This window comes from Nelumbo nucifera, chromosome 5 (assembly GCF_055504915.1).
Source record: "Nelumbo nucifera cultivar China Antique chromosome 5, China Antique-T2T, whole genome shotgun sequence".
NCBI lineage: Eukaryota > Viridiplantae > Streptophyta > Magnoliopsida > Proteales > Nelumbonaceae > Nelumbo > Nelumbo nucifera.
Window position 1 is genome coordinate 62,172,431 of NC_142653.1, and position 15,502 is coordinate 62,187,932.

Here is a 15,502-nt window from a genome sequence, read left to right on the forward strand (position 1 = left end):
AGAAGTGGAGAAACTGGATGAAAGTATGTTTTTCTTCACCAAAATATCCTGTTATAATTAATGGAAATTCCTCTGGTTCTTCAAAAATTCAAGAGGCATTCGCCAAGGAGACCCCTTGTCACCTCTTCTTTTCCTTTGTGTGATGGAGGTCCTGACCCAATTCATCAATAGTGCGGGACAGTCTGGACTTTGGGAGGGCATTGAAATTAATCCAGGGGGTGAAGTGGACAGTTCCCAGTTACCTTTCTTGGTCTGCCATTGGGTGCAAAGTTCTCTTCTACAGCAATTTGGGAGCCAGTGTTGGAAAGACTCGAGGGGAAATTCACTTCTTGGAAGGCAAAATACTTCTCAAAAGGGGGAAGAGTGACCTTGATTAAAAGTACTCTTGCAAACCTGACAACCTATTATCTATCCCTCTTCCCTATCCCTAACTCAATAGCTAAGAGAATATAAAAATTACAAAGAGAATTTTTATGGAAAGGGTGGGAAGATGAAAAAAAAATTCATATGATCGCTTGGGATCAGATTTGCACCCCATGGAATTCAGGTGGTTTGGGGCTGAGAAGAATTAAAACCTTCAATACAGCCTTACTGGGAAAGTGGATCTGGAGATTTGGAGTGGAAGAAAACTGCTGGTGGAGGGAGGAGACTCATTGCATCTAAATATGGTCTACAACAAGGGGGATGGATGACTGCTATCAATTTGCCTTCCGTCGGATGCTCCATATGGAAAGCTATAATGAAAACACTTTCTAATGTCCTAAAAGGAGTGGGATTCAAGTTTGGAGATGATGGAAGAATCTGCTTCTGGAAGGACAAATGGCTAGATGAGGGGTCTTTGGAAGGGAAGTTTCCTCTCTAAGACTGGAAGTGGAAGAAGTTGTGAACTTGCTGAGTAGCCTAAATACTTTTCCTTTACACCCCAGTCAGAAGGCCAATGCATCTGGAATTGGACTGCTGATGGAAAGTTCTTGGTTAGGTCTTTTGCTGAAGGTCTAATTGTTAAATGGCAACTGACTTCCCATGTAAACAGATCTGGAGCCTTCAATCTCCATCCAAAATCAACTTCTTGATGTGGGCCTCAGCATTAGGGAAATGCCTAACAAGAAGCAACCTGGCAAGAAGAGGTACCAGTTTAGATGACCTTAATTGTGGAATCTGTGGTCTTGACAAGGAATCTGTTGACAATCTCTGTATTCATTGCAAGTTTGCTTGGAACATCTGGTCTCATTTCCTTGATGCTGTTGGTGTTTGTTGGGTAATGCTGGGCACAGTAAAGGATCTGTTTAAAAGCTGGTACTTTCCGGGTTTGTCAAAAAAAGGCAAATACATTTGGAGAGCTATGCCAGCAGCAGAAATCAGCACTATATGATCTGAGAGAAAAGACAGAATCTTTATAAAAGAGAAGAAAGAGTATGAGGTGTTAAATCCAGTATATTATGGCCAGACTTGCATCTTGGCTCTCTATCCTCCCCTTCTCAATGTCATTCCATGGGATGGCTGACAGATCCAGCTTCAGCCATGTGGCAGCACAGAGGTTTATTGAGGAAGGTCAATTGGCTCACAAGAAGCATGACTGTTACCTCTCTTTGGATGGGAAGATCAGTAAATACCTTAGCGGATGGGTTAGCTAAGCAAGGGGCTTCAAGGGAATATTCATTTTGGGCTGCACTGTAATTTTATTTCTGTCTATTCCTGTTTTTAACTTGATGTAATACTTTGTTAGAAGAGGTAATAGCTCGTGCCTCTTCATGGGTTTCCTGTAATGCCTTAATTTTCTGGCTTAATAAAATTATCTTCATTCATCAAAAAAAAAAAAGGAATGAATGATGGGGTAGAGCCCTTGATTCAATGTAGAAGAGATGATGCTCTATTTAGCTTATTGAAATGGACAAATGCAGAAAATGAGGCTTGTCGTGATGAATACCATGATTAAGTCTACTAGTTAGAGCCTTGTTATAGTATAGCTTATAGAGATTGCGCATGTCTAACTTAAGACCTGAACCTCCATGGAATATCTTTCTGTTTTTGTAACCAATATACTACTGTTTGGCAGCAAGTAAAATGGTGCTGTTATGATCTCTAATTACTCCCAAGTCTCCCTACACCAAAATCCCCCAGATTACCAAAGTTACAACCAATGTTTTAAACTCTAATTTCCCATTTGCATTTTTGAGGTTTATATGGATTTAGTGACATGGGTGGGTCGTGAAAACTGGTTGGATCATTGAAACTTGGCCAGTTTCCAATGGTTCTGCCAGGTTTTGACCGATTCTTCCGGTTTTTTCAAAAATATTAAAACCTGGGTTTAAAGAAACCTGAATGCTTTCCGGTTCTCAGATTAGAACCTGTCTTTGTGTTGGCATTGTAAATTAAATTTTATGTTTCTTTTTCAACTTAAAAATTATCTGCTGAGTTTTTATTTATGATTTGTGGCAGAGGTCATTATCTAATGGGAAGCTTAGCAGACGAGCCACAGGAACTTCACCTGGTAGTTCTGGGTCAAGTTCCACCAAAAGGGGTTCTGAGAAGAGAAGGGTCTCCACCTCAATGGTATGAAAAAAATTATTCTTATATTTGTTTTTCATATGTACAAAAATTGTTATAATGGAATTGGATGTATTAATACGTTTGTTTTTATTATTATTTTTTATTTTATGACGCCGAGTTCATATGCTTTTAGAGAAAACTTTTATTTAATATTTTACATTATTATTGAAAGATGTGACTATCACAAGGGGTGAATTTGCTGTTCAAAAGTTACCTAAGTAGGGTTTGAGAACCCAATAATTTGCTTAGGAGAATAGCAAAATTGCATGGGAGAAGACATGCTTTTCTCCTCAAGATTGATTTTGCGATTTGAACCAGATCATATTAGACCCAAAACTACAAGAAAGAGATAAAACTCTTCCTGATAGAGTGATCCTCACAAGTGTAAGAACTGCTGTAGAGTTCTCGTCCAAGAAATCAAGCTACCCTCTCTAGTAATTCAATCAAATTGAAGATGGTGCAGTCTTGGTTATTGGACAGCTCAATCCCTTGAGATTACACCATTGTATTGAAGCAACAGAAGAATATGGGAGTTAAGCTTATATAAGGGAAAGGAGATTAAAACCACAGAAATAATAAGAGAGATCTCATACTAGATGCTACTCTCAATGGCTAAACAAGTAGAGGAAGGTGTTCGGTTGAGTCTTAAGTTTTGAGAATGGTAAGTGTAGGAAGAATGAAGTTGGTTCCCAAGGATTATAGGTTTTAGCCCAAAGAAGGCTCTCATCCACCATGCTGTCAATAGTGGCATCACTTTTGTTTACGCCTCCGAAGTCTACGATTCCTTCAAGTCCACCATATTGATCTTTATTATCAGCATTGGATCAATGCCTGAGTTCCCATTCAAGTGTAGGAAGAATGAAGTTGGGTTCCCAGGGATTATAGGTTTTAGCCCAAGGAAGGCTCTCATCCACCATGCTGTCAATAGTGGCATCACTTTTGTTTACACCTCCAAAGTCTACGATTCCTTCAAGTCCCGTATTGATCTTTATTATCAGCATTGAATCGATGCCTGAGTTCCCATTCGAGTCATGGTTAGTCATTTTTCAAATTTTACTGCTACAAATAGGAAGAGTTTTGATGGAAATAGAGAGACACCCAGTTGGAATTTTATTTTATTTATTTTTTTCTGGAGAGAAGGTAAAGTATCATTGTATTAATATGAACAAAAAATTTTCAGCAAGATGATGTACTAAGGGAGCAAGAAAAAAACTGTTCCCTCTAACCTTTATCCCCACCCTGCTTTACATACAGCTTATCATGTACAAAAAAGGATTCAAAACCTACTTGACTAAATAGCCTTTGACCAGACAACCAAGAAAACGTTTTCCCCACAATTTTCTGAAAAGTGGAATCAACTGAACTTATCTTTTTCTTGAAGACCCAAGTGTTTCTTTCTTTCCAAAGACACCAGAATACCACTGTTGGGGTTAGATTCCAGACTAATTTTCCTCTTTTACTTGGTTCTTCCACCCTCCAACCCTTTACAAAGTCCTCTACTGATCCTGGACAACGGTTTTGCACTTCAAACAAGTTGGTAATTCTGTTTCAGATCTCTGAGGAGTAACTGCAAAGTCTGCAATGCATCAAAAGGTGATCCACTGTTTCCAGTTGTCCTTCGCAAAGAGTACAGCTAGTTGAATCCAGAACAGCACCTTTCTGATAGATGTTGCCCCTTGTAAGCATAGTTTTCAAGGTGCCAAGGCATGGTTAGGCTACAGGGGACTTGTTGAAAACATAGATCCTAGGGTAGTAGTTCCCTAGGTACCATAATCATATTTCCTTAATAAAATTCAAAAAATAGTTTTTATAAGAAGTATAAGGCTCATATTTAAATATAGAAAATCAGGATATTCATGAGAAGAAAAAGAAGGAAAATAAAATTCAAAAAATACAGGGGCTGAACCCTTATTTTTGTTATAGGAAAAGAAGAAAAAAATGTGTTGATCAGATAAAACTTTAAGTTCTTCCTTATTGGTTCAGGTTTTGAAGTGTTTGAGGGTTCAATACAGCATTTAGCAATGTTTGTGTTGATTAAACCCTAATAAATAAGAAAATAATAAAAAGAAATTAGTATATAAACACACAAAATGATTATTCTAGTTTAATAATGTCTATTATTAATAGACATTATAAACACACAAAAGAAATTATAATCTCAAAAAAGAATGAACAAAAAAGTATTTTATAGTAGGAAGTAAAAAGCTGCTTGGCGATTTGGTAAGGCAATCCTCAATGGGCGCCTTGTCGCCTAGGTGTCACCTTGACAACTATGCTTGTAAGTAATCTGTTGAGGTAGGCTGGCACTCAGTTGGAATTTCAAATTTAATGATTCATATTTTAGAGAGAGGTGTTTTGTAATAGATGGGCGAAGAGGTCCAAGTTTTTATTTGACCCAGATAAATCACACATAGTCATGTGTTGAGGGACACTTGAATACCCAACCTGTAATTTTCATCTTCTTGACCCCATTGTGATGCACAACAGATCATCCTGTTAGGGTCAATTAAAGGGCCCTTGTTGTTATCCAAAATATTCCTTGGAATTTTTTGTGAATACAAAATAGAATTCAACATTTGGAATGGCAATACTTTCAGCTGACATAGTGTCCAGTGTTCCCCTTCCCTATCTACCAATGTAAACTAGGAGATGAGGGGTGTACCTCGGTTAAAAATTGATGAGGCAGAAATGATTTTCTCCGTTCGAATTCTATTGATGAGGCAAAAGGGATTGATTTGTTAAACTCACAGTTTTATGAGGCAAAAACGTTTGATTTGAAAAATATTAGGTAGAATAAAAACCATGGAATCTGTGAGGGAGGAACAGAAAATATTATCTGTTCCATACCTGAGAGAGCCTTCTGCAGTTTTGAACATTACCTCTGTGTTGATGGCTCAACTTCATGAAAAATGGAAAGAATGGTAAGAAATGGAAAGTAAAAATGGGAAACATAGCAAGAGTAACACATATACTTAATTTGGGTTATCCAAAGGGGAAGAGATGGAGGAAAGAGGCTTGCCATGTGGCGTGGTTTAATGGGATGGCTGGGTGGAAGGGATGACTAAGAAAGAATGAATGAGAGAGCCAGGAATGGGTAAGGTAGAAAGGAGAGAGAATTTAAGGAGGAAGAAGGGGAGGGTGGTTCACGGGGACTACTTTGCGTTATATATAGTATAGATTATCATAATCCTCATGAAATAAGTATAAACCCTATATTAGAAGATTGAAAATCAACATATTTATGAGAAGAAAAACAAGAAAGGAAAAAGTCCTAAAGGGTTGACTATGTCACTGATTTGTGTGTTAATTGAATCCAAACAAATAAGAAAAAAATATAAAGAAACTAGTATGAGAACAATAATATTAATATATAAACCCATAGTATAATAATTTAGTCTAATAATATCTATTGTATTACTATTTTTTTCTGATAAATGATTGAAGATTTATTCATGATAATCAGAATGATATTACAATTCAGCCTGCCCAAAGGAGAGGCACGAGCTGGTACCTCTCCACAACAACAAAAAAGTACCACCTCAGACTAGGAAAAGAAAGTTTACAGTGCTGCCCAGAATAAATGTTCCCTTGATTCCCCTTGTTTAGCTAACCCATCTGCTATGGTATTAGCTGTTCTACCCACCCAATGATAATTAACAGTCATGTTCCTTGAAAACCAGTTAGCTTTCCTCATAAGATCCCTGTAGCACCAAATAACTGAAGCTGGATTTTTTAACCAGCCCACGACGACTTTGGAGTCTCCTTCAATAAGCAAATTCGGTACTCCTAACTGGTCTGCAATCTGAATACCTTGTACTGCCGCTAGAAGCTCAGCTCTAATGGAGTCTCCTATACCCACGGAGCCTGAGAATAAAGCTAATATATTACTATCTTTCTCTCTTAGCACCCCACCTATCCCTGATGAACCCGGATTTCCTTGGCTGCTACCATCGAAATTCAGCTTTGTCCAGTCTTCTGAAGGAGGCACCCACACAGCTGGTGCCCTGTTCTTCCTGTTACTGCTACTAGCCACAACAATCTAGTTCCTCCAAATGTCATCAAAGGAATGTTTTAAAAGAATCCAATGATCTCAGCCAATGGATTGCCCTGGTCAAAATGCAATCCTTTACGTTCTGAATATTTCTCTCTTCTTGGAAAATCCTCGCATTTCTTTCTTCCCAAATTGTCCACAAAGCAGCAGCTCTAATGCACCTCCACATTGTTTTACCAATTTTTGTGGGCCACACAAAGAGGGAAGGGTCAAAGATCTGATCTACGGCAACAAGATAAAATAAAAATTTAAAAAATGTTATTTAGTGTTTTATGTATAAATATGTGGGCTTTTGGGCAAGGTGACCATCCAAGAATGCCTTGTTGCCTAGGCATCGTGTAGTCCGAATATATGGAATTATCAAAAGAATAGAAAACATGTGTGGTTGTCTATGATGTGAAACAAACTAAGTAACCACTTGAACAACATAAGATATTTTTGGTCTAGTCATAGTGAGATAAATTAGACTACGAATTGTCTATATAGAGTAGCATTAGGAGGAGGGTCACCATCATCCTTGGATAGCTTAAAAATTAACCTCAATAGGAATATCCACTTGCTTACCATCTGTAGGATTAGTAAATTTGACCAAGTTGATTGCATACTTTTGTTAGTTCATGAAGTACCCTTGATAAGTATGAGTCCCTTCTAAATTCAAAAAGTAGGTTAGATGACCAAGATCTTTCATCTTGAAAGACTTACTCAAGAGCTCCTTTAGATGAGCAATCCCATGATAATCATCTCTTGTAATAAGGATATCATGCATTTACAAAAGAAGAGTGAGCCATGGGGGTTGTCTCAAAAGTAAATAGAGAAACCATGATTAGCTTTGGACCAATAAGGCATTTATGAGAAGCCTTACCCCTCAAGAGAAGCTATACAAGGTGTACGTGGGGTGGTAAGGTTAAGTGTGGTGATCTCCTCGAAAGACGAAGAAAGGTCGAAAGTTGTTTGGGTAGTGAAGGTAAACAGGGATCTCAGAATAGATAGAATCGTGTCTCGATCACAGTTTATTCCTCCTTTTATAGGGGGAGACCTTGAGGACATAAAGGCTAAAGGGAAGGAGCCAAAAAGGGGTTTGATTTCTGTTAGGAAAAGGGGATCTTCGATTTGATGTTGGTTGCTAGGACACAGTTGGGTGGTTTGCCATGTGTCGCATGAGGTCTTCCTAGGACGAAGTTTCGTCTGAGGATTCTCATGGTACACGTGCGCTACTTCCCCTCGTGGGTCTCCCGTGTCGACATGGCATAAATGACGTGTTTTGCTTAGTTTACAGGGTGTCTCATCGTGGGTTCCTTTGACTTGTTGCAATCTTGCGACGGTCCTTTAGTGCATCGCAGGTCTGTGATGGCCCTGAGCTCATCGCAAACCTGTGATGGGTTATGGGATCATCACAGGCCCTCGGTGGCTTCCGTATTGTCATGGGTGTTTTTGTCATTCTGGTTTGATGCCTTCATCACGATCACAGACGTAGTGAACCACATGTATTTACAATTAGTCCCCTGCTTATTATTGGGTAAGAGTATTCTTATCAATAAGCATTCTTGCAGTCGGGGCGTTTTCTTTGCTTCTTTTATCGCATGTTTTGCCATTGACTAGAGGGCTATAGCTGAAGTGAGGGGAGGTAATTTTGAGTTTTGTTTCGTTCGAGTGCCGGTTATCTCTTGAAGTTGGGCATCGCGTGTTGCTTTCATTTGATAGTATATTTGTTGGATGCCAAGAGTTCGTGGATTCTTTTCTGTTATTCATCTGCTGTGGAGATTGAAATTTTGAAAACAAGGAAAAAAAAATCTTGCTAGTGGTGTGTTTGTTTTGGGGTGCATTGTTTGTTAGGACTGGTCGGCTCTTATGATTATTAGCCCCCTTGTTTCTTGATAGGAAGCCTTTTGTTAGGAGACAAGTTTGTTGTATGCGGTTAGATTTGATTTTTTTAGCCCCCATGTGTCTTGGCAAAGTGCTTTCTATCAATAAACACTTCCAAGTGCCTGTTTGGTTACCTTGTGTAATTGGCGTTTGTTAGGTATTGATTCCAGCTCCCAGTGAGTGTTCAATTTTTTCTATGGGCGAGTATTTGCTCTGGCTTGGGTTTGATTTTTAGCCCCCCTATGGCTATTATAATTTGGGAATTAATGTTAGCGTATACCATTCGTCCTTCCCTCTACTCATAATGGAAACTTCTGTGGGTTGATGTGCGGCGTTTTTAGAGGTTAATCCTCTTGTAAATGGGGGTAGTCGGCGTCCGTTCGTTCTATCATGGAGGTGCCGTTTTTACCATTGACACGTTTGTGTGTGCGTTGTTTAACCGTCGAGTCCCGTAGTGATTGTGGGTATGTGACGACTCCATTTATGTTTGATTTTTGTCTGTCCCGCCTTTTTGAGGCCAGTTTAGTAAATTTCCTATTATGTGGGTGTTTCATTTGCTACTGAAGCGACGGTGAATGCTTAGTCAGCAGTGTTGGTGTATCGTGTGATATGATTTCGGGCTCGATTTTTGAGGGGTGATCCTGTTTAAATGCCTTTGGGGGTTTCCCTTCCTCCGAAGTTCTCATTTTGCTTCAAGTGTTTGCCTCCGTTGCATGTTTTTCTATGGGTTCTAGTTCTGGTTACTGCGTTCTTCATTGAAGGTTTCACGTTTCGTTCAAATGGCGTCTCGCAAACAGAAGAAGTCTAGTCAGCCTGGGTGCCCCTTCATTGATTGTGTCAGGGAGATGGACACAACCAAACTACTGTTTGAGTATGAATTTGCTAAGGTTAGCGACCTCGGAAAGGGTTTCTGGCCTACAATGCCGGTGCCGAAGGGGAAGGATGACATGTTTGATGCTGTGGAGGGGAATGAAATCCTGTGTTTGTATGGTTGTCCAAAGCACAGTGTTTCGTTTAGGTGTTTTGTACCCCTTCATTGATTATGTTAGGGAGGTGGACAAAGCCGAGCTACTGTCTGAGTATGAATCTGCCAAGGTTAGCGACCTCAGAAAGGGTTTTTGGCCTCCAATGCCGATGTCAAAGAGGAAGGATGATGCATTTGATGCCATGGAGGGGAATGAGATCCTGTGTTTGTATGGTCGTCCGAAGTGCAACGTTTTGTTTAGGTGTTCTAAGCCAAGGCCAGATGACTCCAAATCTTGTACTAATTTTACTTCGTGGGCTCTTTCCATTCTTGACAATCCCATGTATTGCTGATTGTTGCATAGTGTGGGGCTCCTGGGGTTCGTTGACTGTTTTATGAATCTCCCCGGTAGGGATGGTGCAAATTATGTGTGGCCATTGTTGTCGCATTGGTGCTGTCGTACCCACACATTCTTTGGCGTGTTTGATGACTTTGGTATTATTGTGGAGGATGTGTTTAAGTTGTTGTCAGGCCCCCCATGGGTGTTTAATGTTGCCTCAAGTCCGTGATGGACTGGGTATGTGATTGGTGCATTGTAGTGGTTTGTTGTGGTGTAGTCAAGTCATGATCTTGATCTATGGCTTGAGCCCCCCACTAGACAAGTCATAACCTGTGCTGTTTGGTAGGGTGAACATTGCCTCTTACATCTTTGTTTCTGTTTGCGATGAGCGACTCGAGCAGGATACGATTTATATGCTTGTTGTGTCATGGCCATGACCCTGTTCTGTTGTGTATTGTTTGGTTGTTTGGGGGTAGATGGCTGCTTGCGATCTTCGTACCTTCTATGGATTTTGTGGTTAGGTTTGTTGGAGCCTTCTTGGCATTGTTGATGATGAGTCGTCGTGCTTGGGATTGCCGAGGGATGTAAGATTGTGCTTGGGGTTGCCATGGTATGTAAGATTGCTCATGGGATTTTCAGAGTATGTAAGATCACTCCTAGGGTTTGCCAGGGCATGTGAGATCTTTCTTAGGGTTGCCAGGGTATGAGATTGCTCTTGGGATTGCTAGGGCCTTCCTAGGGTTGCTAGGGTATGTGAGATCACTCCTGGGGTTGCCAGGGCATGTGAGATCGCTCTTGGGGTTGCTAGGATATGTGAGATCGCTCTCGGGGTTGCTAGGGCCTTCTTGGGGTTGCCAAGGTATGTGAGATTGCTCGAAGGGTTTCTAGGTTATGTGAGATCACTCTTGGGGTTGCTAGTGGCTTCCTGAAAACTTTCGCTAGTGCCCTGACGACGAAGTCTCTGCATCGTGCTGCTTGCCCCTTGTTTGTTGAAGAACTGTTGGAGTTCGGTGCTCTGTTCGAACTACTATTATTAACATATCTTCGTCTTCGCTAGCTGGCACCCCGACCACATTGATGTTGATCCCCTGTGAATGTGCTGGGAGGGGACTGATTTCTATTTGGGCGGGCTTCCTCTTGACATAGTCATCTAGCTTGACTTTCTGTGTGAAAAGGCACTGTAGGGTGAAGCAGTCCATGAGATCATGTTTCGGTGACTGGTGGAAATTGCACCAGCACGGTCCGAGTATGTTCTTCTCTGGGTTGATCCAGACTGGTGGTGGCGGCAGGTTGATGACGTGATCTTCCACCAGGTTATTCATGATCATGATCACCTCACTCTTACTGCAGGGGAACGTTAGTGGTGGCGGCTGGGGCAAGTTGTTTCGTTGGCTATCGCTACAATAATATGGCGTTGGATTGGGTACTCTCGTGCCGTGGGGTTTGCGGTCTACCTTTACGCTTCTGGCTTAGTGTAGGGTAGCCTTTACGCGACGGTGGTTGCTCCGGGGGCAGTCACTGTTTGCGTTGTCCTCTTAGCGCACTTCTAGAGTTGACTAAAGGTCTTGACTTCCACATTTTTAATGTCGATTCTATAGGTGGGGTGCATCCCTTGTATGCATCGCTCTACAAAATCTTTTTCCGTCGTGTGTTCCTCTAAGACCGAGTGGGTCAGCTTCTAAAATCGCATGACATAGGCCAGGAGGTCCTCGTTGGCGTGTTGCTTCGTGTTGCGAAGGTCGGCCATGGTCAGTCTCCGCTCCAAGGTGAACAATTTAGACAACAATTTCTTCGTGAGTTCCGCCCACGAGTTGATGCTTCCTGCCATCAGGTTGACGAACCAGGAATAAGCCAATTTGGTTAGGGATTTGGAGAATTCTCGGACTTTTAGGTCTCCATCAAGAGCGAATGCGCCTAGTGCATCTTCGAACTTGTTGACATGTTCCTGTGGGCTCACCTTTTGCCTGTCATACTAGGGCCACTATTGTGGAGGGACGTAGTTGGTTGGGTAGGGCTTATACAAGATGCTGTTGGAGTATGAATTTTGTAGGGTAAGGGCCGCCCGAGTCCTGTTCTGGTTCTCCTCTATTAGGACTTGGTCATATTCCTTGATTTCCAATCGATTGACTGGTGCATCAATCATTACCAGGTTGCGTGCTGCCGCTTGTGTTTGTTCAACAGCAGAATGCTAGGTTCTTTGGGCTATAGTGGGTATAGTTGGGTGGTCGGTTTCGAATGAGTGCTGTTCAACCGCAGCCAGGGATGGCTAGGAGGGGTTGGTGCAAGAGGGTCTATAGGGGAGAAAGGAGGATGTTCGGGTGTTGTCCGACCTTTGTAGTAGTAGCTACAAGGTGCTTCTCATCTCCACTTGCAACTACTCCATTTGGTCGAAGCGGGACTCTATGCTATAGACTTTGTGGGACAGGATGGTGATGTTCGTTTGCTCTGCCGTTTCTTGGTTGTCCTGGTCTTAAAGTTCTATGTTAGAGTCATCGAGGTTCTCATGTTGCTCCTTTGGGATGGGGGCAAGATTGATTCTTCGGGCAGCCATTCTCAGTGATCAAGGACGACAACCAGAGATTCTAATGTAAGTGGGGTGATAAGGCTAAGTGTGGTGGTCTCCTCGAAAGATGAAGAAAGGCCGATGGTTTGAGTAGCGAATGTAGATAGGGATCTTAGAACAGACAGAACCGTGTCTCGATCACAGTTTATTCCCCTTTTTATAGGGGTGACCTCGAGGCCCTAAAGGGAAGGAGCCAAAAAAGGGGTTTGATTCCTATTAGGAAAGGGGATCTTTGATTCGATGTCGGTTGCCAAGAAGACACTGTTGGGGGTTCGCCACGTGTTGCATGAGATCTTCCTAGGACGAAGTTTCCTTTTGTTTGAGGATTCTCATGGTACACATGCGCTACTTCCCCTTGCGGGTCTCTCGTGTCGACGTGACACAAATGACGTTAGAGCTAGTTTGATGTGTTTTACTTAGTTTGTGGGGTGTCGCGCTGTGTGTGCCTTTGACTTGTTGCAATCTTGCAGCGGTCCTTTAGTTCATCACAGGTCCGTGATGGCTTTGAACTCATCGCAAAATTGTGATGGGTTATGGGCTCATCGCAAGCCCTCAGTGACTTCTGTGTCGTCATGGGCGTTTCTTTCATTCCAGTTTGATGCCTTCATCGTGATCACAGATGTAGTGAACAACCACATGTACTTACACAAGGGTCTCAAGAACTCATAAAGTGTGTGATGAACCCTAAATTTAATGAAGGCTATTTGAGTCTAAAATATGGAAGTCAAGTGTCATCGAAAACCTCAAGTAACTGGATACAAAGGGTCAGATCTTCCCTAGAGTAGAATAGCTGATCCATACCTGTGTCACAAGCAAGATTTGCTAGGGAATCCACAACCTTATTTTCTTTCCTTGTAGAGGCAGGCCATTTTTCCAGAGAATGCCCTAGTAGTTGAAGAAGCTAAAAGAATGTAGTGAATTTGTGCTTTCAATTTTTTTGGTATTTTGTTGCCTCTTTTGTCCTTATTGGGGCTGCCAATTTTTGTTGATTTTTTTCGGTATTTCAAAGGGTTATACTCTAAGGCTATGTTTGGTTTGAAGGAAAAGGTAGGGAAACCTATACGAGGTTTGTAAAGGTTTCCCTACTTTTTCCCTCAAACCAAACACAAACATAAGATTTTGTCTAAAATGATGATCCTACAGTGATTGGATGGGCTTTGTGGTTCTCTTTTTATTCCTTTGGTGTACATGAAATGTTTTGATCAGAGTAGAAAAAAGAGGTGATACTGTTAGGCTCTCTATTTGTTGGTGGTATGTATATCATGTAGTTTTTGTTTTGGTGATTTTCTTTTTAAGGATGTGGAGATGCAGTTAATTGGTCTCGGTCCCATTGGTTATTATTTTTATTGTCTTGTTAATTTTTAGCTTGTCTTTCTTTCATTATTGGTGACAGGGGTATTCCTATTATTGTATACACTTTTAATTAATTAATATAAGGACAAATTGATTCTGCGCCCCGTTTTTCTCTCATTCTTTCTGTCTACTACCTTTTTCTTCTTCTTTGTTTTCTCTTTTCTTTTGCTTTTTTCTTCTACTGTTTTGCTTACCAAAATAGGTCTGAATACTAATGGTTACAACCTACTAAGGACTATAGTAGGTTTTGTAAGATGAGTGGGATTTTAGTTAGAATGCAAGTGATGATTATAATTCTCAGAGAATAGGAAGTATAGGAAGAACATGACCATTATGTGTGGTGCTTACTTCCTATTTCTAGAAAAAAGGTTGGTATGGTTCTAGAATTATATACCAATCTTCTTTTTTGAAATGACACTTTTGTAAACCAATCAATGCAAAAGAGGCTGTTCTGTTTGTGGTTCATTTCTTGAGCGATGATATGAGAGCATTGATTGTATGATTCATTTGTACATGTACTTTTCACTATCTACTTTTGATGGTATGGTCAACATCAAAATGGCTATGTGAGACACACCATACAACTGCCATGACTTGCTTACATTAGCAAACCATGTTTCCTAGTGGAGAAAGCAATAAAAAGTAGTGTTAATGTTAAACAGTGTATGCCCTTGGCTCCAATCATATTGATGTACACAGATATTGAAGAGTAATTAAAGTGCATTATTGTTTCATGATCAAAATTGGTATATTTTTGTCAATTACTTCTTAAACTAGACATTTATGAGACTTATGCTAGTTTAGAATGTTCTTAGCCATTGGATAGACTTAGGGAGTTTATCCTGACAAGGTTAACACTAGTGTGTTGCCAAATTGGTGGAGCAGTTCGTGTTTGTAAGAAACATTGAACCCGAATCAATTTCCAATTATGCCCTGGACCTTAAAGATAGATGGGCAAAACTGGGATGTTGCACTTAACCTAGACTTGATTATGATATTGCACTAGGTTTTGGATTGAATTGTTTTTGATGTGTCAACCGGTGAGATCTATAAAGGGTCAAATAATTGGGCATGTTGGGGCAATTTAGGAAATTACCCGAGTTGGTGATCATAGTGATAGAATCGACCCTTTTGTTACACAAAGCGAATATCGGGGTTTACACTCTCTCTGATGGAAACTTAAACTACTGGTAGTGGATTTCAACTATATTTGAAATCTGATTTGCAAAATGTATTTATATGTTATATTACTATTTTATGAAAAATGTTTGCATGCAAAAGGTTTTAATCCCGGGATCCATCTGAGTAGAGAGTGTGACACTGCATTTTGCAGTCAGGGAAAAGATCCTTCCTTGGTGAGTAGTGTCTTGATGATTATGGGCCGAGAGATTAGGTGTAAGAGACCATTACAAGGCTGATTACCTGATGGGCTTCATCTTACATAAGTCCATTGTCCTTGGGTCTTCATAGGGTGACTTGATCTAAGGATTTTTTATATATAAATGTTGGGCCCAACTGAGCCCGTGCTGATTGGTTCAAGGGTTCACTGTCCAAGGGCAGTGAATTTGTCCTAACCTCTTCCAGGGGTGGGGCCGAATGCTTATGCACTTGTGTAAGACTTTTGTTGGTCCCATGCCATACAATGTTTAGGCCTATATGGCCTTGCAACACATAGGAAAGTGAGCCATTAAAGAAATGGGCCTATGTCCCATTACTAATGACATGGGGAGAATTTCGGTCATGTATATGGGTATGGATCACCTATTCTTCTAATAAGATAGAGTTTATCTATAAGGATGAATTCTACTCCAAATCAGA

At 40.8% G+C, this 15,502-nt stretch overlaps 1 protein-coding gene across 4 annotated transcripts in view; it reads left to right on the forward strand.

The window, feature by feature from the left end:
• UPF3 (Smg-4/UPF3 family protein) overlaps positions 1–15,502 on the forward strand; it is a 53,235-nt gene that overhangs the window by 20,695 nt on the left and 17,038 nt on the right. For all 4 annotated transcript variants that reach the window (XM_010248458.3, XM_010248460.3, XM_010248459.3 and 1 more), the window contains exon 6: positions 2,440–2,553. In XM_010248458.3, the coding sequence (XP_010246760.1) occupies positions 2,440–2,553 (114 nt within the window). The remainder of the gene's footprint in view (positions 1–2,439; positions 2,554–15,502) is intronic.